General features: G+C 33.2%; 3 protein-coding genes across 3 annotated transcripts; 1 reads left to right on the top strand and 2 right to left on the bottom strand.

Moving 5' to 3' along the window:
* Positions 1-5,427: 5,427 nt before the first annotated feature.
* Positions 5,428-6,474, bottom strand: LOC133814590 (uncharacterized mitochondrial protein AtMg00810-like). The gene has a single exon (XM_062247532.1). The coding sequence runs from the start codon at positions 6,472-6,474 to the stop codon at positions 5,428-5,430; it is 1,047 nt and encodes a 348-aa protein (XP_062103516.1).
* Positions 6,475-12,426: 5,952 nt separating this feature from the next.
* Positions 12,427-15,499, top strand: LOC133818313 (cytochrome P450 724B1-like). Its single transcript, XM_062251099.1, has 9 exons — positions 12,427-12,719; positions 12,822-13,146; positions 13,285-13,437; positions 13,650-13,901; positions 14,018-14,104; positions 14,222-14,300; positions 14,482-14,588; positions 14,749-14,870; positions 15,009-15,499. The coding sequence occupies exons 1-9, from the start codon at positions 12,505-12,507 to the stop codon at positions 15,097-15,099; spliced, it is 1,431 nt and encodes a 476-aa protein (XP_062107083.1). The 5' UTR covers positions 12,427-12,504; the 3' UTR covers positions 15,100-15,499.
* A 197-nt stretch (positions 15,500-15,696) lies between these two features.
* LOC133818312 (subtilisin-like protease SBT5.3) lies at positions 15,697-22,660 on the bottom strand. The gene is made up of 11 exons (XM_062251098.1): positions 22,436-22,660; positions 22,166-22,275; positions 21,927-22,024; positions 21,616-21,780; positions 20,138-20,246; positions 18,098-18,632; positions 17,661-17,758; positions 17,309-17,554; positions 16,964-17,078; positions 16,624-16,837; positions 15,697-16,437 (listed from the first exon to the last, which is right to left on the bottom strand). The coding sequence occupies exons 1-11, from the start codon at positions 22,520-22,522 to the stop codon at positions 15,902-15,904; spliced, it is 2,313 nt and encodes a 770-aa protein (XP_062107082.1). The 5' UTR covers positions 22,523-22,660; the 3' UTR covers positions 15,697-15,901.
* Positions 22,661-23,012: the final 352 nt, after the last annotated feature.

Raw genomic sequence — 23,012 nt, forward strand, 5'->3', positions numbered from 1 at the left:
AATATGATCCTTGCAGCTGTAGTTTATCAAATCTGGAGGAATAGAAATAGATGCATTTATGATGGCTACTCTCTAACAGCTAACTGTATAGCTAAAGATGTAATTACCATAGTTCAATACAGAATATATAGTGTTCATAGTAGGAAGGCTCTTCCTCATTTTAAGCTTTTCTTAAGGAAACTTGCTTGTAAGTAAATTGAGGTAGTTGATTGTCTGTTTGTAACCGGGTTCTTTCTGGGCATTTTGCCTTGGTTGTAATTGCTTGTTTGTTCAATGAAGGTATTTTCTTCTTAACAGCCTTCTTTGCCCTGTTTTTGAAGACCAGTGGGAGAGTCATAACCACCTTTTCTTTGACTGCTGTTTGTCCAAGAAAGTTCTGAACTGCATCTTTGCTTGGCTGGGTTTTCGTGCTTGGGCTTCTAGCTTCTCAGCCTGGACCATGGGGCTCAGTTTTAGCCATAATAATAGATTGAGCATGACCATTAATATGATCCTTGCAGCTGTAGTTTATCAAATCTGGAGGAATAGAAATAGATGCATTTATGATGGCTACTCTCTAACAGCTAACTGTATAGCTAAAGATGTAATTACCATAGTTCAATACAGAATATATAGTGTTCATAGTAGGAAGGCTCTTCCTCATTTTAAGCTTTTCTTAAGGAAACTTGCTTGTAAGTAAATTGAGGTAGTTGATTGTCTGTTTGTAACCGGGTTCTTTCTGGGCATTTTGCCTTGGTTGTAATTGCTTGTTTGTTCAATGAAGGTATTTTCTTCTTGACCAAAAAAAAAAAATAGTTTTACAAAATATCATAATTATTATCATTAATAAAAAATATTAATAATTGTACTTTTCTCTCATTTGATATTTTATTAAGCTTGTGACAATACGATATTACTAATGGTATTATTTGAATTTATGATTTGTTTTCACTATAGTAAATAAATGTATTTTAAATTGTAATTTTAGTGGACATTCTCGCAGCAACAAAAGATGCGGAGGTTGATGCGAAGCATGAAAAATTCTTATATATATAAATGATAGCTTCAAGGAGAGCATGCGACAATCTTTTTATTCTCTCATTTAATCTATTTTTTTTTATTCATTTTATATTTTCTAAAATATCTTAACAATAAAAAATATCAATTTATATACATATTAATTTGATTAAAAATTTATTTAGCTTAAATATCTTAACTACTTAATCATTGAAAAATACTGAAAAAAAATTAATTAAAAATTAGGTAATAGTTTTTGGTTCTATATATATCTATTTTTCTTTTATATTATAACTATGTTTTTTATTCAAAAATGAATAGTTTTACAAAATATTATAATTATTATCATCAATCATCAATATTAACAATTGTATTTTTCTCTCATTTGTTATTTTATTAAGCTTGTTACAATTCGATATTACTAATGGTATTATTTGGATTTGTGATTTGTTTTCACTATAGTAAATACATATTTTCTATATTGTAATTTTAGCAGACATTTCCACAGCAACAAAATATGTGGGGTTGATGTGAAGCACGAAAAATTCTTTTTAGAATATATATATATATATATATCTTTATAAATATAAAGCAGAGCTTCAAGAAGATTACGTGGCACTTTAAAATCTATTCAAAACACTATTTCTATTTTCTCATTTAATCTAATTTTTTTATTCATTTTCTATTTTCTAAAATATCTTAACAATTTAAAACATCAATATATATACATATTATTTTGATTAAAAATTTATTTAGCTTAAATATCTTAACTACTTAATCATTGAAAAATACTAAAAAAATTAATTAAAAAATACGTAATAGTTTTCGGTTCTCTATATATCTATTTTCTTATTAAATTATAATTATGGTTTTTATTCAAAAGTGAATATTTTTACAAAATATTGTAATTATTATCATCAATCATCAATATTAATAATTGTATTTTTCTCTCATTTGATATTTTATTAAGCTTATGACAATACGGTATTTATAATGGTATTCTTTAGATTTGTGATTTGTTTTCACTATAGTAAATAAAATATTTTCTAGATTGTAATTTTAGTGGACATTCCCGCAGCAACAAAAGAAGCGGAGGTTGATGTGAAGCACCAAAAAATTCTTTTTAGAATCTCTATATATATATACATATAAATGAGAGCTTCAATAAGATTATGTGACACTCTAAAATCTATTCAAATCACTCTTTCTATTTTCTCATTTAATCCAATTTTTTTTATTCATTTTCTTTTTTCTAAAATATCTTAACAATTAAAAATATCAATGTATATACATATTAATTTGATCAAAAATTTATTTAGCTTAAATATCTTAACTACTTAATCATTGAAAAATACTAAAAAAATTAATTAAAAATTATGTAACAGTTTTTTGTTCTCTATATATCTATTTTTCTTATTATATTATAATTATGTTTTTATTCAAAAGTGAATAGTATTACAAAATATTATAATTATCATCATCAATCATCAATATTAATAATTTTATTTTTCTCTCATTTGAAATTTTATTAAGCTTGTGACAATACGATATTACTAATGATATTATTTGTATTTGTGATTTGTTTTCACTATAGTAAATAAATATTTTCTAGATTGTAATTTTAGTGGACATTCGTGCAACAACAAAAGATGCGGAGGTTGACGTGAAGCACGAAAAATTCTTTTTAGAATATATATATATCTTTATATATGTAAATGCGAGCTTCAAGGAAATTATGTGACATTCTAAAATATATTCAAATCACTCTTTTTATTTTCTAATTTAATCTAATTTTTTAATTCATTTTCTATTTTCTAAAATATATTAACAATTAAAAATATCAATATATATATGTACATATTAATTTGATTAAATTTTTTTTTGTTAAATATCTTAACTACTTAATCATTGAAAAATACTAAAAAAATTTACTTAAAAATTACGTAATAGTTTTCAATTCTCTCTCTACATATATATATATATATATATATATATCTATTTTTCTTATTATATTACAATTATGTTTTTTTTATTCAAAAGTGAATAATTTTACAAAATATTATAATTATTATCATCAATCATCAATATGAATAATTGTATTTTTCTCTCATTTGATATTTTATTAAGCTTGTGAAAATACGATATTACTAATGGTATTATTTGAATTTGTGATTTGTTTTCACTATAGTAAATAAATGTTTTCTAGATTCTAATTTTAGTGGACATTTCCGCAGCAACAAAATATACGGAGGTTGATGTGAAGAACGAAAAATTCTTTTTAGAAACAAGGAACACATTATGAATTAAAAAGAATATTACTAAAAATAAATTAATTTAAAATATTTAAAATCGAATAAAACATTTTTGAGTTATACATATTCATGTGCTTAAATAAATGACACCTCTAATTTATGATCGATGATGACAAAACAATAATAATAATAATAAATATTTATTTTAATTATTTATATTTTTTAATTTAAATGTAATAGTTTTACAAAAATATATCTTAATTACATGTATAATTTAAATTTAATTTTAATTTGATTTGTTTCAACGAAATATATTTTGAATTTAAATTTGATTAGATATTTCATTACCACAACTATTTAATTAAATTATAAATATAAGTAAACAATATTTTTTTTCTCATTTTTTATTTTACTTTCTTATTTATGGCTATTAATTTATTAAGGAAATTTTTTTAATCTATTTTTTTTCTCATTTTTATTTTAATAAAAATTATAATAGATAAAAAAATTTATATATAATAATAATAAAATCTATCTATTTATTTATTAAATTTTTGACAAAACATGAGATCCAAATGTTAGCTTTTAACGTGGCTCAAATAATCTATATTTACATTCCTAATTTTAACTTTTTGACAAAACACAAGGTCCATAAGTTAATTTAAAAAAATGAATGGTCCAAATGGGTAAACGACTAAAATACAAGGTTCAAAATGGTGTGAACCCTTATAGAAAACATAAATGATATATATTTATATAATTTACTTTTTATAAAGAATTTTTAACCTTTTGAATAAATATATGGTCCAAAGGTTAGTTTTTAAAAATAAAGAATCAAAACGAGTAATCGGCCAAAATATAGTGTTCAAATAATCGATCTATCTATTTCTATTTTAACTTTTTGACAAAACTTGAGGTCTTCAAGTTAATTTGTAAAAATAAAAGCTCCAATGGGTAATCGACTAAAATACATGGTTCAAAATGGTGTCAACCCTTATAGAAAACAAAAATCATATAAATATATAATTTAATTTTGATAAGAAGTTTGAACCTTTTAAATGAATACATGGTCCAAAGGTTCATTTTTAAAAATAAAGGGTTAAAACGGGTAATGAGCAAAAATACAGTATTTAAATAATCAATCTACCAATTCTATTTTTTATTCTTTTGACAAAACACGAGATCTAAAAGTTAGTTTTTAAAAATAAAGGATTCAAACAGGTAATCAGCTAAAATAAGTCTTACACAAAATATAAATTTTCTTATACATAATTTAGACTTTTTATAAAAAAAACTACGCAAATCGTATAATAATAATAATAATAATAGCAATAATAAATAAATAAAAGTACATGTACAATAAGCTTTTTTAACTTTGTTTTCGGTACTTTAATTTGTCAGAATTTTTCAAAAACCTACAGGAGGTTCGCTATACATGAACAATGAACACCATCATGAAATAAAAAATTATAGTCAAGATGTCTTCACGTGTCCATATAAAGAACATGTTGTACGAGTACGGTGAAAATGAATCACTACCCTACAATCTCCCAAAAAATATTTAAAAATATATATTTTTTAATAATTACAAAAGATTGTGCGGAACGTGATTATGTTTTTTAGTTCTAATTAATAGCAGCCATTTTCATACTCTATCATTATCTTATAGTAATCATGGATGTTAGATTTTTTTCATATATTAGTTCAATATAATTTCTTGCACATTATGATGAATTTATATACAAATTTAGGAATTAAAAATTAATATTAGATTTTATTTTTACTATGACTTTGGTTTTTTTTTTTTAATTTTTTCACTTTGACTTAATGTGGTGAATCGTATAATAGAGCTTATCATGCATGAATAATTTCCCTCATTATATAAATAACTCAATAGACACATATTTCCACATGAGAAAATTGATGGAAGTAAATTAGAAACTGATTTGCTGAGAGTATTGTAGTGATCAAAGTTTAATTTATGTATATTGTTTGCTTTTTGCAAATGACCAACTCAATTAATAGCTGGTGTCAATTCTCATTTATATACAAAAGAATACAAAGGGTCAACTGCTAGAATAGTGACACATATACAGTTTGTTATACAAAAGGAATGTTCTAGTACAGTGACTAACGGAACCACTGAAAAACAATGACCAGAATACAATTGATACAATTCCTAATCATTCTCTGCTGTGTCTCTGTTATCCTCTATTTCTTTAACACCACCCCTCAAGCGAGAGGGTGAACAACGAATCCCGAGCTTGTCAATGAGGAACCTGAATCGTGTATGAGATAGACCCTTTCTTAAACAATCTGCCAGCTGATCGTGGGATGGAACATGCCTGATTTCAAGCTTTCCTTGAATAACCTTGTCTCTTACAAAGTGAATATCAAGCTCAATGTGCTTTGTTCGAGCATGATACACTGGATTTGAAGCCAGTGCACTAGCACTCATATTGTCACACCAAATGACTGGTGTTGAACTTATCTTCAATCTCATTTCCTTTAGTAAGCCTTGAATCCAAGACAACTCTGCTGTCAAGTGAGCTAAGGATCTGTACTCTGATTCTGTACTGGACCTAGCAACAACAGTTTGCTTTTTAGAAGACCAAGAGATTAATGTGTCTCCCATAAACACGCAGTACCCTCCTACGGACCTTCTATCATCTGGGTAGCATGCCCAATCTGCATCAGAAAATCCAATTAAGTTTAGATTGTTGCTTGGAATAATGTGTAGACCATGGTGCTGAGTTCCTTTAAGATATCTCAGTATTCTCTTGGCTGCACTCCAGTGAGTATCTATGGGACTTTTGAGGAATTGACTCAGTTTATTCACTGAGAATGCTATGTCTGGCCTTGTGTGACTCAAATACTGTAGTGCTCCGATTACACTTCTGTAGGCAGCAAGATTGTTTAGAGGCTTCCAATCATTTATTGATAAAGACTTCCCTGCAGTCATAGGCGTCGGGCTAGGCTTCAAATTTGGCATATGCACCCTTTGTAGCAACTCTTCAATATATTTTCCTTGTGTGAGGTACATTCCTGTGGAGTGTGTAAACACCTTAATACCAAGGAAGTAGTGCAGTGACCCTAGATCCTTCAAGGTGAACTCTTTGTTCAGCATACATATGAATTTGTGTATCTCCTCTCTGTTATTACCAGTTACTATGATATCATCCACATAGATTAAGACTATTACCACAAACTTGGGTGTCTTTAACATAAATAATGAAGTATCAGCTCTTGAGTTTTCAAACTTCCAGCTTATCAAGGTCTTCTTCAGTCTCTCATACCATGATCAAGGTGCTTGTCTTAGCCCGTAGATTGACTTGTTTAGCTTGCATATGTAGTCTGGTCTTGACTGGTCCTCAAATCCCTCAGGTTGAGACATATATACATCTTCTTCTAGAATACCATTTAGAAATGCGTTGTTGATGTCCAGCTGCCTCACATCCCAATTGTAGGTTACTGTTATTCCCAGAATAAGTCTGACTGTACATGCCTTTATCACTGGACTAAATGTTTCTCCAAAATCCAAACCTGGTCTTTGATGGAACCCTTAGCTACCAGCCTTGCTTTGAACCGATGGAATGTTCCATCTGCCTTTCTTTTGACTTTAAATACCCACTTGTTGCCTACTGTGTTGACCTCGGATGAAGGAGCAACAAGTGTCTAAGTATTGTTGTTCTTTAGTGCCTCGAGTTCATCTTCCATGGCCTTTTTCCACCCCTGATGTGTAAATGCCTCTGCTACTGAAGCTGGCTCTTGTTCATGATGGTTGTCCTCCATTTGAATGATTAACGACTTTGGTTTAAATATTCCCACTTTGGATCGTTTCACCATATGATGACCAGTGGGAGCTTGTGGTTGTTCTTGTTCTTCAACATATGTATGACTTCCTGTTAGGGAGTGCACATATTCTATAGTGTGTATTGAAGAGGATTTAACATGATCTGATTCTTCAAAAGACATATTAGGCACAGAGGAAATTGGAGAACAAAATGAATTTGAGTCAGAATGTACCTCAAATTGATTATTGTGATCAGGCAGTGGTGGTTCTTCACTTATACTTTCAGATGTGACTGTACCATTTTCTTGTATCCTTTGTGTAGTTGGTCTTAAAGTCTCAATGTGAGTTGGCAACCAAGATTGAGGCATATTCATGTAAGTGTTTGCTCTTGCTGGTAATTATTCAGAAAACCTTGTTGGAAAGGGAATTCTATTTCGTTAAAGATCACATTCCTTGAGATGTAGATTCGGCCTTGAGGATTCAGACACTTAAAGCCTTTGTGGTTTTCACTTAGTCCAAGATTCACACAATTTTCAGTATGAAATTGGAATTTATGGCTTTGGTATGGTCTTAAGCAAGGGAAGCAAGCTGCTCCAAAGATCCTTAGTGGGTTGTAGGCTGGTTGTTTACCATATACAAGCTCGCATGGTGTTTTCCCTTTTAACACCACAGTGGGTAATCTGTTTATCACATGTACTGCATTCTGAAAATGAGTCAACCCAATACTTTTGAGGCATGCTAGATTGAGCAAGTAATGTGAGCTCCATCTCCACAATGTGACGGTGTTTTCTTTCTGCCCTTCCGTTCTATGCCAAAGTATAAGGACAAGGATGTTTAAACTTTATTCCACTTTCATTTACAAGGCTAACAAATGATTGGTATTCCCCACCCCAGTCAGCTCTAATTGTCTTAATCTTCCTATCAAATTGATTCTCTACAAGGGCCTTGAATTGTACAAATGCAACAAGTGCATCCGATTTTATTTTCAGTGGAAATAACCAGGTGAACCTACTGTAATCATTAAGAAAATGGATGTAGAACCTATATCCTGAATGTGCGATTATAGGTGTCGGTCCCCATACATCGGTGTGTATGAGCTCCAATAGACTAGTTGCTCTACTATTTGAGTTTTTAAAGGGCAGGGAATGAGATTTGCCATATTGGCATGTATCACAGAAAAATATATTTTCATTCATAATAGGCTGCTTTACACTAATATTTTTCAGAACTTGTTTTAGAACTACATTAGAGGGATGACCCAGTCTTCTATGCCAGGCATTAAATTGTGATATACTATTCACTTCTTTACTATACCAGAAAAGTAACCATCTCTAGCACTCTTTTTGGCTGCTATGGGATTCGATAGAAGCTTTGTGTTCAAACGGTACAGTCCATCTCTAAGTGTGCCTTGTAGAACCACCACTCCTGTCATTCGATCCTTCACAACACAAGAGTCACAAAAGAATTCCACTGAGACATCATTATCATAAGTAAGCTTGGAAACACTAATAAGGTTTTTTGTAATGCTAGGCACATGCAACAATTCATTCAGCAACAGTGGATTAGAGTTATTAGTTCTTAAACTACCATTTCCAATATGTGTAATACTCAGTTGATTACCATCACCAACTGTAATCTTTTCCTTACCACCATAATCCACCTTGTTGCTCACTTTGTCTCCTTCTGTGGTTAGGTGATTGCTTGCTCCACTATCCACATACCAGCTGTCATCATTAAGAATCTCAGGTGTGGCTATGACAGCTGAAAGTTGCTTCTCCTGACTGATTTCATTTTGTTGTTGATGACCCATATAACTTTCATTGTATTTGTTGTAACATATGGCAGCTGAGTGGCCATATTTGCCATAGACTTGACAAGTTGGTCTGGAACCTATAGGTCTACCTCCCCTGCCTCTAGGTCTCTGTCCACCACTTATACCAAACAATGAAGGACCTCTACCAAACGGTTGATGAGAGTGTGGTGGCTTCCTTGATGATTGTGCATAAGAGGGTTTCTGAGCAAAATTAGTTGTTGGTGCTGCTAGAGACAATTGTCTGGTTACATTTCCAAGAGTAGTCAACCTCTCCAAAGTACCTTCAAACCTCAGCAGAGTGCTTTGTAGTTCTTGACAAGTTATATTCTTCCTTCCTTCAAGCTGGACCATAATAGGGAGATAGTCGACATCAAGACCCGATATCACATTTGCCACCAGATGAGCTTCTGGGTACGGATCTCCAACGATTGCAAGGGTATCAGCCCATTCACGCTTTTGCTTCAAGTATTCTGTCATGGTCATTGCCCCTTTTCTTGTAGTTTGTAGTTTTTTGTGCAACTCATCACTGTGAGCTTGAGAATGAGCTCCATATAGTTGCTCTAAAGCTATCCAAAGGGAAACTGAGGATCTACAGCCCATCAGCTCCGATGCAATTCCCTTAATCATGGAACCATATAACCAGCCCATTAGCAGCTGATCACAAACGAGCCATTGCTCATATTCAGGATTCAAGATCTGATTTGAATTTTGAGGATCAGAAATACTTGAGTTTAGATACTCTGGTGGAGGAGCCTTCTGGCCATTGATGAAACCTTCCAATTGTTGTAACCATTGTCTTCCATAGTGCGAAATTGTTCCGATCAAGCTTCAGTCCAAAGGGTTGGCTAAGAGTACTGCTGAACGACGAGATACTCAGAGCTTGAGCTGATAGGGTAGTCCGAATAATCGCAGCTGCGGCTCCAGAAACTGTATGGGAGCTTTGCGACCTAGACTGAGGAGGCACTGTTGTTGATGTTATACCCAAAAATTGGAGAATGCATCCTAGGAGGCTAAGGAGAATGCATTCTAGGAGAGCTAAGGGGAGTGGTCCTAGGAGACCCCAAGGAGGATGTGGTCCTAGGAGACCCCAAGGGAGTGGTCTTAGGAGACCCCAAGGAGAAAGTGGTCTTAGGAGACCCCAAGGAGGATGTGGTCCTAAGAGACCCCAAGGGTGTGTAGGAGGCAAGCCTCCCAAGATTTCCTAAGTGTTGGCTCGAACGTGTCCAAGGTAAGTAGCTAAGGAGGAGGAGTCTCATGCAAGAGGAAGGAGACTTAGATTTTGATAAGGAGAGCCTATACAATGTTCGATCGGACATGTTTGGGAGATGCTAAAGGAGAATGCCTTGATCTTGTCCAAGGTGAGATGTTATGGAGGAGGTTGCCTCAATGTTGTCCAAGGTGAGGTGCTAAGGAGGTTGCCTCAATGTTGTCCAAGGTGAGGTGCTAAGAAGGTTGCCTCAATGTTGTCCAAGGTGAGGTGCTAAGGAGGTTGCCTCAATGTTGTCCAAGGTGAGGTGCCAAGGAGGTTGCCTCAATGTTGTCCGAGGTGAGGTGCCAAGGAGGTTGCCTCGGACCACCTTGGTCCGAGGAGAAGCCAAGGAGATTGGTTCAAGGAGGAACATGGCATGCTAGAGGAGAGTGCCATGTTAGAGGAGAGAAGTGCATGTCCTACCACCATGTACGTTCAACCCACGAAAACATGTCCTGCCACCATGCACGTCCGACCAACACTTGCATGAGTGGTCATTAGGAGGTGGATCAACTAGCTAGAGGAGACTAAGTCAAGATTCCCAAAGACAGCTTCAACAACGTACGCGGGAATCTCTCATTCTTCCCACAAATGGGAGGTTTGTTACATTTCGAATTTTGAATGTTTAAATGTAATAAATGTAATAAATATAATAAAATATCCCTATCATAAGGGGATATCAGTTGAGGATCCCAGACCTATAAATAGAGAGTTTATGGGATGAGAGAGGGGCTTCTTCTGCTTCTTCTTTCTAGAGAGAGAAAATTGGGACTGTGTATTCTAGAGAGAAAAAGTTGGGTCTGAGTATTCTAGAGAGAGAATTCTTGTATTTTTGCAATTTGTACTGAAGAAACTCAGTTGGCTCAGTCCATCTGATCTTGAGTACAGGTTTATAAATCACAACTCTAAGTGGATTAGGCTATTACCGACAATCGGGGCTGAACCACTATAAAATCTCCTGTGTTATTTACTTTTCTTGTTTAAACCGTCTGTGTCGTTTTTATTTCTCTTGAAGGCTTGTCATAATTGACGTTCTCACGTCGTTGGCTAAAAAGACAGTCAACAGTTGAACTTTATGAAATTGGAGGAGTGGGTTGTTGGTCTGTCATGGCATTTGCCAAACAGCTCTGATACCAAGTTTAATTTCTGTATATTGTTTGCTTTTTGCAAATGACCAGCTCAATCAATAGCTGGTGTCAATTCTCATTTATATACAAAAAAATACAAATGGTCAGCTGCTAGAATAGTGACACGTATACAATTTGTTATACAAAAAGAATGCTCTAGTACAGTGACTATCAGAACCACTGAAAAACAATGACCAGAATACAATTGATACAATTCCTAATCATGAGCTGTGTCTATGTTATCCTCTATTTCTTTAACAATCAATGACTTGTAGAAGATTACAATAACATCAAATTCAGTGCACTTCATCCAAATAATAGTGGGTTTGGATCTAAAATTAATTATTGTTGCTCAGCCTCCATTATTATGTGCATGGTATTATATTGGACAAAAAGTCCATCACATAGATTAATAAGAAAAGCTAAATGATTAAAAAAAAAAGCTAAAATGCATGATAACATCCAATTCAATTTATTTTCATCAAATAATAATTGTACTGGATTTTGAATACTCAAATTGGAATTCCCTTAAAAAATACATGCATATAAGATCCAATTAAATTCTTTTCTATCCAAAAACTATTGGAGTGGATTCCCTTAAAAAAAAAAAAAAAAAAACCAATTGGATTGGATAAACCTTCCGATTGGAATTGTTGAAATCAAAATATAGAATTGCATTCCATTTATGATTTCATTTAAAACTTGGACCATTTATGCTGTAAACACATAGATTTTTTATTTTCATTTTTACCCTTTTTCTTGCATATAGTCCTTTTTCTTGCATATAGTAAAATACTAAATAAACTTTTCCAAATAAACGAAATGAATACTATCTATGTCTCTGTTCTGCATCCCTAGTAATTTGTATAGAACCTAGTCCCTGCCAGTCAGCTACAATAGTTGAATTTCATTTCCTATGAGCTACTGCAGGGATAAAGTTAATCATTTCACCGACAGTAATTACCTGGACCAAAATTTAAAAGCCTGCTATTTTTACCATCTGTTTTTTGATTCTCTCTCTCTCTCTTTTTTTTTTTTTAAAAAAAAAATCTCTTGGTATTTATTTATTTCTTTTTTTGTTGTTTCCCTCTATGCACTATATCAAATCTTACCTTCTGTCTTTATGTATATATATGGTGTACTTGTAGTTGCAATGCATATACTACTACGCCATTCAACAAAAGCTTTCCTTCTCTCTCTCTCACTTTCAGACTGGTGTGTGCATATATATATAATATATATTACATACACAGTTGCCCTCCATTATCTTGTCCATGGGTGGAACTGAGTTTTGGCTTACTGTTGTCGTAGTAGGCCTTTCGAGTTCGGTTTTGGTTGCCGTTTGGAACCATTTCTCACCCCTGCTCTTTAAGACATGCCCTGTCCCTAAAGGGTCTTTTGGGTGGCCTTTGGTGGGAGAAACAATTGGCTTCTTGAAGCCACACCCTTCTAATTCTATTGGCAACTTTCTTAAAGACCATTGTTTTAGGTGAATAATGAATCATCATCGACCCTTGTACTAATGCCAACTTTTTGGATAATTGTTAATTGAATAAAGTTGTTTTTTTCTTTCTTTCTTATTCCTTTTCAGGTATGGGAAAGTGTTCACATCCCATTTGTTCTTTTCACCAACGGTTGTGTCATGTGATGAAGAGCTGAACTATTTCATTCTTCAGAATGAAGGCAAACTGTTTGAGTGTAGTTATCCAAAATCCATCCATGGGATTCTCGGCCAGTCCTCCATGTTGGTAGCTGCTGGTGACACTCACAAGAGGCTCAGAAATGTGGCTCTCTCCCTTGTCTCTATAACCAAATCCAAGCCTGAGTTTCTCAACGACATTCAGAGAACGGCTATTGGTATTCTTCATTCCTGGAAAGACAAACAACGTGTCACTTTCTTTGAGGAAGCCAGAAAGGTATCTTCATATAATGGATTAATGCTAGTTTTGCCTTCTCTTTTCTGGGTTTTGAGTCCTTTGACCAAACTTGGTGTCTGGCTAACTTTTTGGCTTTAAAAATTATACTGTTTATTTGTTTATTTATCTTCTTTGCAGTTCACACTTAACGTGATAATAAAACAAGTACTTGGTTTGACCCCAGAAGATTCAAAGACAACAAAAATTCTTGAAGATTTTCGCACTTTCATGAGAGGACTTATATCACCTCCTCTCTATATTCCTGGAACTCCTTATGCAAAAGCTGTTAAGGTTCAATAATATTTTAAGCTTAAATACATATTTTAGTAAAAGCCTGCTTAATTATATTTAGTGGATAATTCATGCTAGCCTTTGATTACAAATTAATATGTTTAAATAAAGAAAAGTTAATCTAGCTATATGAATGGCTTTCTTCTTTTCTCTTTTTATGCTAAAATAAAAAGTATATAAATTTAAAGGGCATGTGAACGATCTCTTTACAGGCTAGACATAGGATATCTTCAACTGTCAAAGCAATTATAAAGGAAAGAAGAACAAGTTCTTGTGATGATAGTTCTATAAAAAAGCAGAGTGATTTTCTTGAGATACTCCTAACTGTTGATACCTTATCTGAAGATGAAAAAGTGAGCTTTGTTTTGGATTCTCTTTTGGGTGGCTATGAGACTACCTCTCTCTTAATGGCTATGGTGGTTTATTTTCTTGCTCAATCACCTTCTGCATTACAACAACTAAAGGTAATGCCTTGAGAAAATTTTGGCCTAAAATCTACCTATATGATGTATATTTTGTATAATATAAAACCAATAATAACATGCATCATTGTTCAACTTGCTTCTGAATTATGTCATAGGTAGAACATGACAGTATTAGGAGCATGAAGCAGAAAGATGAGCATTTGAACTGGGAAGATTACAGAAAAATGGATTTCACTCAGAAAGTAAGACAAAATTAATTTCTCTCAGTATTTGTGTTTAATTTTATATAAAAGTTTCTTTTCTTTTAAGCATTCTTACTTATTTTATTTATATTATAATGGGTGGTTTGACTGTCTAAGGTCATCAATGAAGCGCTTAGATTGGGAAATATTGTAAAATTTGTGCACCGAAAGGCCATAAAAGATGTCAGATTCAAAGGTACACATACCAGAAAGTTAATTAGTATAAATAAATAGAATACCCCTTTGACAATATCTGGATGGCATGACTTTTTATTTTTCTTTTTTGTGATTTCTGTACTGTTTAGCACTTTAGGACCTTTATTTTATAATACAGTAAAACTAAAGTTTAGCCTATCTTTTTCTGAATTGTCTTTTAGATTACCAAATTCCCTCGGGGTGGAAGGTCCTACCTATATTTAGTGCAGTTCACTTGGACTCTTCTCTCCATTCAAATGCTCTTAAGTTTGATCCCAACAGATGGGAGGTAATAGTTTCTTCTCTTAATACATTTAGTTATGCCCACCAATTTCTAAAATTGATGCTAGTTTTATGTGAAGTTTAAGAATATTTCTAAATAAATAAATTTATATATAGCATTTATGCTTTATTATTAATTGTAATCCACCAATAAATTGAACATGTAGAGCCAAGATCAAGTATCCAAGAGATATACTCCCTTTGGGGGAGGGTCTAGATGCTGTCCTGGTTCTGAACTTGGTAGGCTTGAAGTGGCGTTTTTCCTCCACCACCTTGTGCAAAATTTCAGGTAATTCATCAAATTGAAGCAAAGTAAATTGGTGGTTTAAATGACCTTAAGTTTACTTCACTCATTGATCACATTGAGTATTATGAATATGTAATTGGAAAAATAATGTGAAAATTGCACAACGTTTTGGTTTTGTAGGTGGAAAGTTGAAGATGATGAACAACCTACAGCCTATCCATATGTAGAATTTAAGAAGGAGTTGGTCTTATCCCTTGAAAGTTGCTCATAATTTTGTCAATTAGTGGACTTTAAGATCTATTTTGGTAGTTTGAGGTGGAATAAGGATGAATAATAAATTATCAGTTGAGAGTGACAAAATAAAGGGTATAGTGGACAATATAAACTCACAGTTCATATCAGAAGCCACAGAGCAGCAGCTCATGTTCCTTCAACTTCTTCCATCACAGCCCACCCGGGTCAACAATTGGCACCCACCTCAATACTCTTGGGCAGAAGGAGCAGGATTTTAATTTCCATTACACAGTGATAGCTCTTTCGATGTTTGGCTCTGTATACCTTTTTTCTTGTAAATGCTTTTTAATTTACATGATTTCCAAATGTGTATTTTAGCATACACTTATACTCTATTTTTTATTATTTTTTTTATCAAAAGCTAAAGTTATGTGGAATCATTGGAATTGTGCTTCTGATTTCATTTTCAAGTTTAACATTCGAGACTCCAAAGCCATAGGCTGGCTTTTAGGAATGTTTAAGAGCCGTTTGTTTTTTTTTCTTTTAGGTTTGAGCTGATTATTATTATTATTATTATTATTATTATCTCAGAGACACTATTGACCCTTATAGTAGAATGAGCACAATGAAACAATTGTAGAAATGACTCTTTAATTTAGAGGCACTTGACAATATTGGAAGAATACATAGAAGAAAAGAAAAAGTATTGCTAAATTATTAGCAACTAATATTTCTTTCCATTCTCACCAATCATTATTCTTAAATTGAATTAGCCTAAAAAGTAAGCATCCTTGAAGAATAAGAACATGCAATTAGCTGCCCAAAATAGCATGTTTGTTTTAGGCTGCCTTCACCACAATAGGAGTCCTAACATAGTGTTTATTATCAGACCATATCAATTCTCCAAACACATAATCCTTGGCTGCTTTAAGTTTTTTGAGCATGAGTGTGACTTTAAACCTCTTCTCTTCACCCACCCTATTGAACTTCAAGCTTTTTGGCTTAACAGAAACAATTATTTCGGCGGGATTTTTTACTCGCGCTCTGTAAGTTCCTGGCATGCCAACGTTTTTCAACGTTCGAATGACAGTGATTGATCCATAGAGGCTAGGGACAGTGATTGAGGGGTAGTTGAGGTTGGTGAGTTTAATTTTCTTGGAGCATCTGTAAGGTTTCTCTGAAAACGTTTCAATTTGTGTTGCATTGTATCCCAGTGAACATAGAAAGTTGAGATAGTCATTGACAGTTAAGTCATAAACTAGCCCTGGATCCATGGCGCGGTTTGGCTGGACATGTCCTGCTCCATAACTGAATGGTGTAGCCTTGATGTGAGAAGCATTTAACAGTGGCTCCATTCTGTTGTCTCGAGTTCTTGCTGCAAAAAAAAAAAAAAAAAAGAAAAAAAGATAGCAGATTTTACTCAAATGAGATCTTTCACGAGCAGATTTCCCTTTCTTTTGAAACTTGAAACCTTGCAGTTGAAAACTCAGTCTTCTCATGTCCGCTAACGTAAGTGAGATTAAGATTGTAAGACTATAAATATATAAGAGAATTTTCTCACCCGTGGTCATGATTGCTGACTTAATTGCAGCAGGACTCCAATCTGGATGGAGGGTTTTTAGAAGGCCAACAATGCCAGAAACATGAGGACAAGACATTGATGTGCCTGATACAGAGTTGAACGCAACTCGACGCTTGTCAAAGATTTGATTTGTCGGCCCTTGTGCTTCACTATAGGCTGCTATGACACTCACTCCAGGTGCAGTGATATCAGGCTGCAAGTGCAACCAAGTTTGCTGGTTACTCTTAAACAAAACGGCCAAGATTTTTTTTTAGATGTTTTTACCTAGACTTACAGTTTTGACTTTTTAGATTCTAAATAAAATGTGCTGAAACAAAACCTTAAGGATTTCTGGTGTAACGGTATTAGGTCCCTTCGATGAAAATGCTGCCATGAATGGAGCTGGCTCTGTGGCCAACTTTGTTCTCGCAGGTGTAATGTATCCCTCGGGAGACCTGTAAAAAGCATTGACATTGTCTTCTCTGTTTATATAAAGCTAATAACAAAGCCAGACAATAAGAATGTTGCCACTAAAAAATGAAGCTAGAACCTTGACAAAATAAAGGACTATACTGCTAGATCTTAACCTTAAACAGGCAATTTAGAAGTTCTCTCTACATGTTACACATGATCGTTTGCTAACATGTTTGTGCTATTGGTTCTTGTTATTAGTTTATCATCTTACTTGGTTGAATTAATGTAAGCAAAGACCATGATGCCATCAGAATAGCTGATATGTGAAGCCGGGAGGACATGAGGATCAGCAATGATTTCATTTCCGGTTAAGTCATTGTTGGCAAGAACCATCCCAGCTGCACCAGCCTGTAAGGCTTGTTGACCTTTGTCCACTCTTGCATTTTCTCCTCTAAGGCAAACCAAAATATTTCCCTTCACTTTTCTTGGGTCAAGTGTTCCAGGCTTGCATAAAATACTGCATTATTCGGTAAAAAATTACTGAAGCTTTCTTAGTCAGACATAATCAATAAGTTTATTAGTAGAGTCACAATAGCTATAACTTATTATTGTTTTGTTCTTACGCGTCTTCATCCGATGCATTAGCTGCTTTAGCATCTACAGCAGTAATGAGTCTATAGAATTTGCCGTTCTGCAAAGCTCTTGTTGATAGACTTTGTCCCTTTAGAACAAAACAAATGAAGCTATTAGTCAATGTGGTAATTTAGTCTTGGAGCATCCATATTTGAAAAATGAAAACAACAATATCAATCATCAATTTCCCAAATATTACATCCTCCTATTATTTTTTTTCCTTTACCCCTATTGAGCTACGTAAAGAAAATATGTTGGTAAACTAGTGTGGCAAAAAAAATTTGTTGGTAAAGCATCACTCTCTTCTTTCTTTTCAATGAAGCAAATAAGTGTCCATTGGACTAAAAAACGAAAATTCAAACAGGAACAAAATGTTAAATTGACTTCCTTCTTAGATTGATGAGTACTAAAAGGGACAGATACCAACCTTGAAACTCTTCTTATTGCCAAGGGTGACGTAGGTGGGAAATTCCCTATCCATAGTGCTGGCACCAACTGTGATCTCCCATGGTGCAATGTTGGACACAGTAGCATCGGTTGGGCCAGAGTTCCCGGCAGAGCAAACTACCACAATACCACTCCTGATGGCGTGGAAGGATCCAATGGAGACACTGTCATTGAAATATGCCGTTGCAGCTCCTCCAAGAGAGACAGACAAAACGTCCACACCATCATTGATGGCTATGTCAAATGCAGCCAAAATGTCTGCATCAAAACACTCGTTTCCATCCACTGGAGGCCAGCACACCTTGTAAGATGCGACCCTGGCTTTTGGTGATCCACCTTTGGCTGTTCCATTGCCAAAACCAAAAACACTTGCCTTAGAGACAAAGTTACCACCAGCAGTTGATAAGGTATGAGAACCGTGGCCTTCATTGTCTCTTGGTGAGTCAAAAGTGGAGTTAAGTGGACCAACAACTGCAGCATAACCGTTGTTGAAGTACCTTGCTCCAATTAGCTTCCTTTGATAGAAGACAATGTTCCACAGTTATTACCAATAACTTTGCTATAATGCTTTGTAGATAAGATAAGATTTTCGAAATCTATGTGAAGTTTAGGCAAGAGGGTAGCCATTAAATCATAGCAGACTGGGGCTTATATAATAGCTTCATTTGATTGGACAACATTCACCACTTGTAACAAATACCTTTTCTTAGATATTTGCAGATATATAAGGGTAGAGCTTTTTTAGATCTATGAAAAGTTTACTTTGATTGGACAACATTTACCACTTCTAAACAATAAATTTGCTGAGTGATATGTGTGTAAAGACACAATTTTATGATCTATGTAAAGTTTTAAGAAAAAGGGTAACCATTAAATGATGCCAAATAAGAAAATATGTTGAAATAACTTGAGAGGTAAGAGTGAAAATGAGGTCAAATATTCATACTAGACTACAATATGTGGACAAAACTTGTCTGGTGTGCAATCATCCATGATTTTGAGAAATAAGAGCTCTTAACTTGTGAAAAACCTCTATCAAATTAAGATGAGAGTATAATGTCAAAGAGAAATTTGATTGAAATTGAGAAAATCACCAAATTTGTTCTTTTGCACTATTAAACAGTGGACATTAATATATTCCAAATTTTAATACTGCTAAATCTTTATGATGATGTAATGGTCTGCCCCAAAGAATACAGTACATGTTAATAGGAAGGGAAAAGAAGAAAAGAAAAGAAAAAAAAATGTTTTGTTCTGAAAAACAATTGTGCATAACTTTCTGATGTCTTCTTTATGGGCTACAAAACAATCAAAGAGTTGGAGTAACAGTATTGCATTATGTGATCGAATTTTTTAAACCAGTGCAGGATCAACTTGGTGGGATACTTTTATTTTATGTTACAAGACAACTGGATTTACCTTTACAATATTTTAGACTCTGTATTATCCAACTTCAACTGGTTGGAAGCTCAAGAAACAAACTCTAGAGAACAGGTTCAAACAATAATCTAATTTTCTGGTTCAAACAAGTTCAATGCTTTTATGTATTGGAAGATTCATAAAAGTACATTATTATTATTATTATTATTATTATTTTCTGTAGTTTCTGAACTGACATAAGTATGACCTCAGCTCTATGGTCAGAAAAATCCAAATGGAGGTGCTTTAGATGGACTCCCCATTCCACTCCACTATCTAAGTAACATTGAATATTCACCACTTTTTATATCACAAGTTTCACAAATCACCGCTATTGAACTCTCCCCAAGTTTGGACATGTTTTGCCGGAATGGAAAGCAAGATTTGGGGGTTTATGCCTTCATCTATTAACTTTGTATAATAATTTATCAAATGTGTATTTCTCTATGTTTCTTAATGACCAAATAAAATGGGTTTTAAGACCTTGATTCTAAGCATAAATTAGTAAAAATATTCAAGAAAAAATAGAGACCAAAAAGGGTAATTAAAAAAAGAAAAAGATAATGTGGGTAAGTGTAAGTGGTTGTAAAATAGTGGATACCTATTGCAGTGAAAAGAAGAATCAATGCCATTTTGGCATATTCCTCTCCACTTTGCGGGAATTGGTCCCAACTCCTCATCACTAAAGCTCTTGGATTCAGGCCATACACCTAGCAATAGCAATAACCCGATTGTGACAAATAGTAAGCACTAGAAAGTTATACCCTAATAAAGCAATACATAGCAACAGAATCAACATCTCACCACTTCATCTTCCAAACCCTAAAATAAAATAAAATCACTATCAGATTCATATGAATATTGCAAAATATACCACTAGTGTCATAAGAATTCTATCAACATGTTGGATTCTTATTGTTGTTATTTGCTATCAACTAGTTCTTACAGTTACTGAACAAGCACAAAAGCACTTTTCCCTATTCAAATTGTCGGAAGCTTTCAATCATTTCTCTCTTTCATTTTTTTCTTTTAATTTAGATAATTAATGTTTAATATTAAACTTTTAACAAGCATCCCCCACAAGCAAAACTAATAATGATAAGTAATAATAATATGCTTAATTATCACATGGGCAACTCTTTATTAGGCTTCCATTATATGTTCCCTTTGGCCCTTGCAAGCCTTAATTAATATACCTCCACCTAATAATTGTTACTAATTCAAGCTATGCTAAAGTACATGTGTAAGGTACTGGTTTAATATTTGAGTATTAAATTAGTGATTACTACTTTATAGTTGGATTAAGCATCATTTTTAAATAATTAAATAGCTTGAGAATTCTTTAGTGAGGGCTTATCAAGGTTCTCATTTATTACAGGCAACAGCAGCTTATGAGTTATAACAATCACAATATGGGTCCACTAACACTAAATAGCAAGTAATTACGTAGTGTATAGTTAAAGTAATAATAATAAAAAATATTAATGACTGTAGTTCCATTTCTTTAAGCTGATTTTGATTTATTTTATTTTTTCCATAAAGAAATCATGGGAAGGATAAAGAGATTTAAAAAGGGAAGAATCTTTTTTGGGCTATGGTAGCTGTACAAACAAATTTTAATGGTGGTCCAAATCCAATACTTTTTAACACTAACAAGATTCCAGAACTCATTAACACATTTATGAGTTTTTTTATTATTTTAATTGAAGATATTTATGACCAATGGTTAAGTTCAAGAATTTGGTCTACCTCACCTCCACCTGTTAGGATTAAAATAAACTATACAAGGGCCGTGAACTTTGAAACCAATTGCTCATAAAAACCAAATTTTAATAATATACTTGTTTGGGTGGAAAATTTTGCAAGTAAAAAAATAGCTTTGTATCATAGATAAGTCAACGATTCAGATCCCATTCCCATTTTCTTTAAGGTGTATTTGAATTACCAAAATGATTAAGTAGAAGCGTGAAGTTGACTTGACTTGAAAGTGAAGAGAGAATAGATTATATTTCACAGAAAATGCACAAAATTAAAATAAAAGTAAACAAATTATGAATATAATAATAGGTAAACACTAACCAGTATCAAGGTTTCCGATGATAGTATTTTCACCATATTTGGCTTTCTTCCAAATTGAACCATAAGGAACGACATCGTTTCGTTCCAGCCCCAAGAAATCCCATGAATGAGTTGTGTGTAATTTTCTTCCCTGATTCAAGAATACCGATATCACATTCGGATGACCTGCGTTCCATCTAAATATATCAACCAACTTTTTCTTTTTATGGTTTTTTTTTTTCCTGGGAACCAATCAGAAAACAACACAAAACAGATGATAACGAAAACAGAGGATATGATATTTTGTATGAATAAAATAATGGAACCCGTACTAGCTATCTTGGCAGCAACTTCTTCTTCCAAGGTCGCAGCAAAACCATTGATGTGCCTTGTGTAAGAGTAAAACAAGGACTTTCTAGCAACTTCATGGCTGCATTTATAAGATAAAAAAAATTAGAAAAGAGACAAAACATAACTAAGTTTGGATAAGGTTTTAAGGAGAGATATGGTATTATATGTCATGAAAGAAAGAAAAAGGTATGGAGTGGTGATACATGTAGGTTTTTTTTACCTTCCTAAAAACGATCCGAGAAACTCATAGTGAGACTGAGTCACACGCTCCGAGTCAAGGAGTGAGTAATTTGGGCCATGAGAATGAGCTCCAAAGTACACCACATAAGACTGCAACAACACAATAAAATGAGTTGTGAAAATTCGGAAAACGAAATATCAATCACAGCATTATCCAATATATACATATATATTTCATTGTTTTTAATGGATGAAAAGAAAGAAGAATGAGAAGAAGAGAGATTAAATGAAAATGAAAACTATTACTCACCCTTTCAATAGCAAAAGACGTAGGTATCTGCAATTGTAAAAAGAAATGAAGTAAAAGAAGATAGAGGGCAAGTTTTGGTTGGTTCATAGCTACAAAAAAGATTATCTGATCAGTTGGTGAACAAAAGACAATGTTTAGTACTTGGCTAGCAGGACTACAGAACAGAAGCCATTCTTTTAGGCTGTTTGGCTCGTTAACTAGAAAAAGTATTTTTTTCGTTTTTAAAACTTAAAAATTGCTTTATGTGTTTCAAATTGTATTCTGAATTTTTTTTTTAAAATAAAGTTACAAAGATACAAAAATTTTCGTTTTTATTTATTCTCAAATCTTTTTTCTATATTTTTTTTTCTTACCCGGCATTTTTTTTTAATTATTTTTAACTCACATCACTTTTTTTCTCATTAATTTATTTCTGCTCAATTTTTTATTTCATCACTTTCTCTAACATCACTTTCTCTCTTATCACTTTTGATATGTTTATTTTATCTCTCATCACTTATTATATGATTATTTTTTTAATCACTTCCTATATTCTTATTTTATCTCTCCTTATCTTTTCAATCTAGTTATTTTTTTT

Source organism: Humulus lupulus, chromosome 2 (assembly GCF_963169125.1).
Source record: "Humulus lupulus chromosome 2, drHumLupu1.1, whole genome shotgun sequence".
Taxonomy (NCBI): domain Eukaryota; kingdom Viridiplantae; phylum Streptophyta; class Magnoliopsida; order Rosales; family Cannabaceae; genus Humulus; species Humulus lupulus.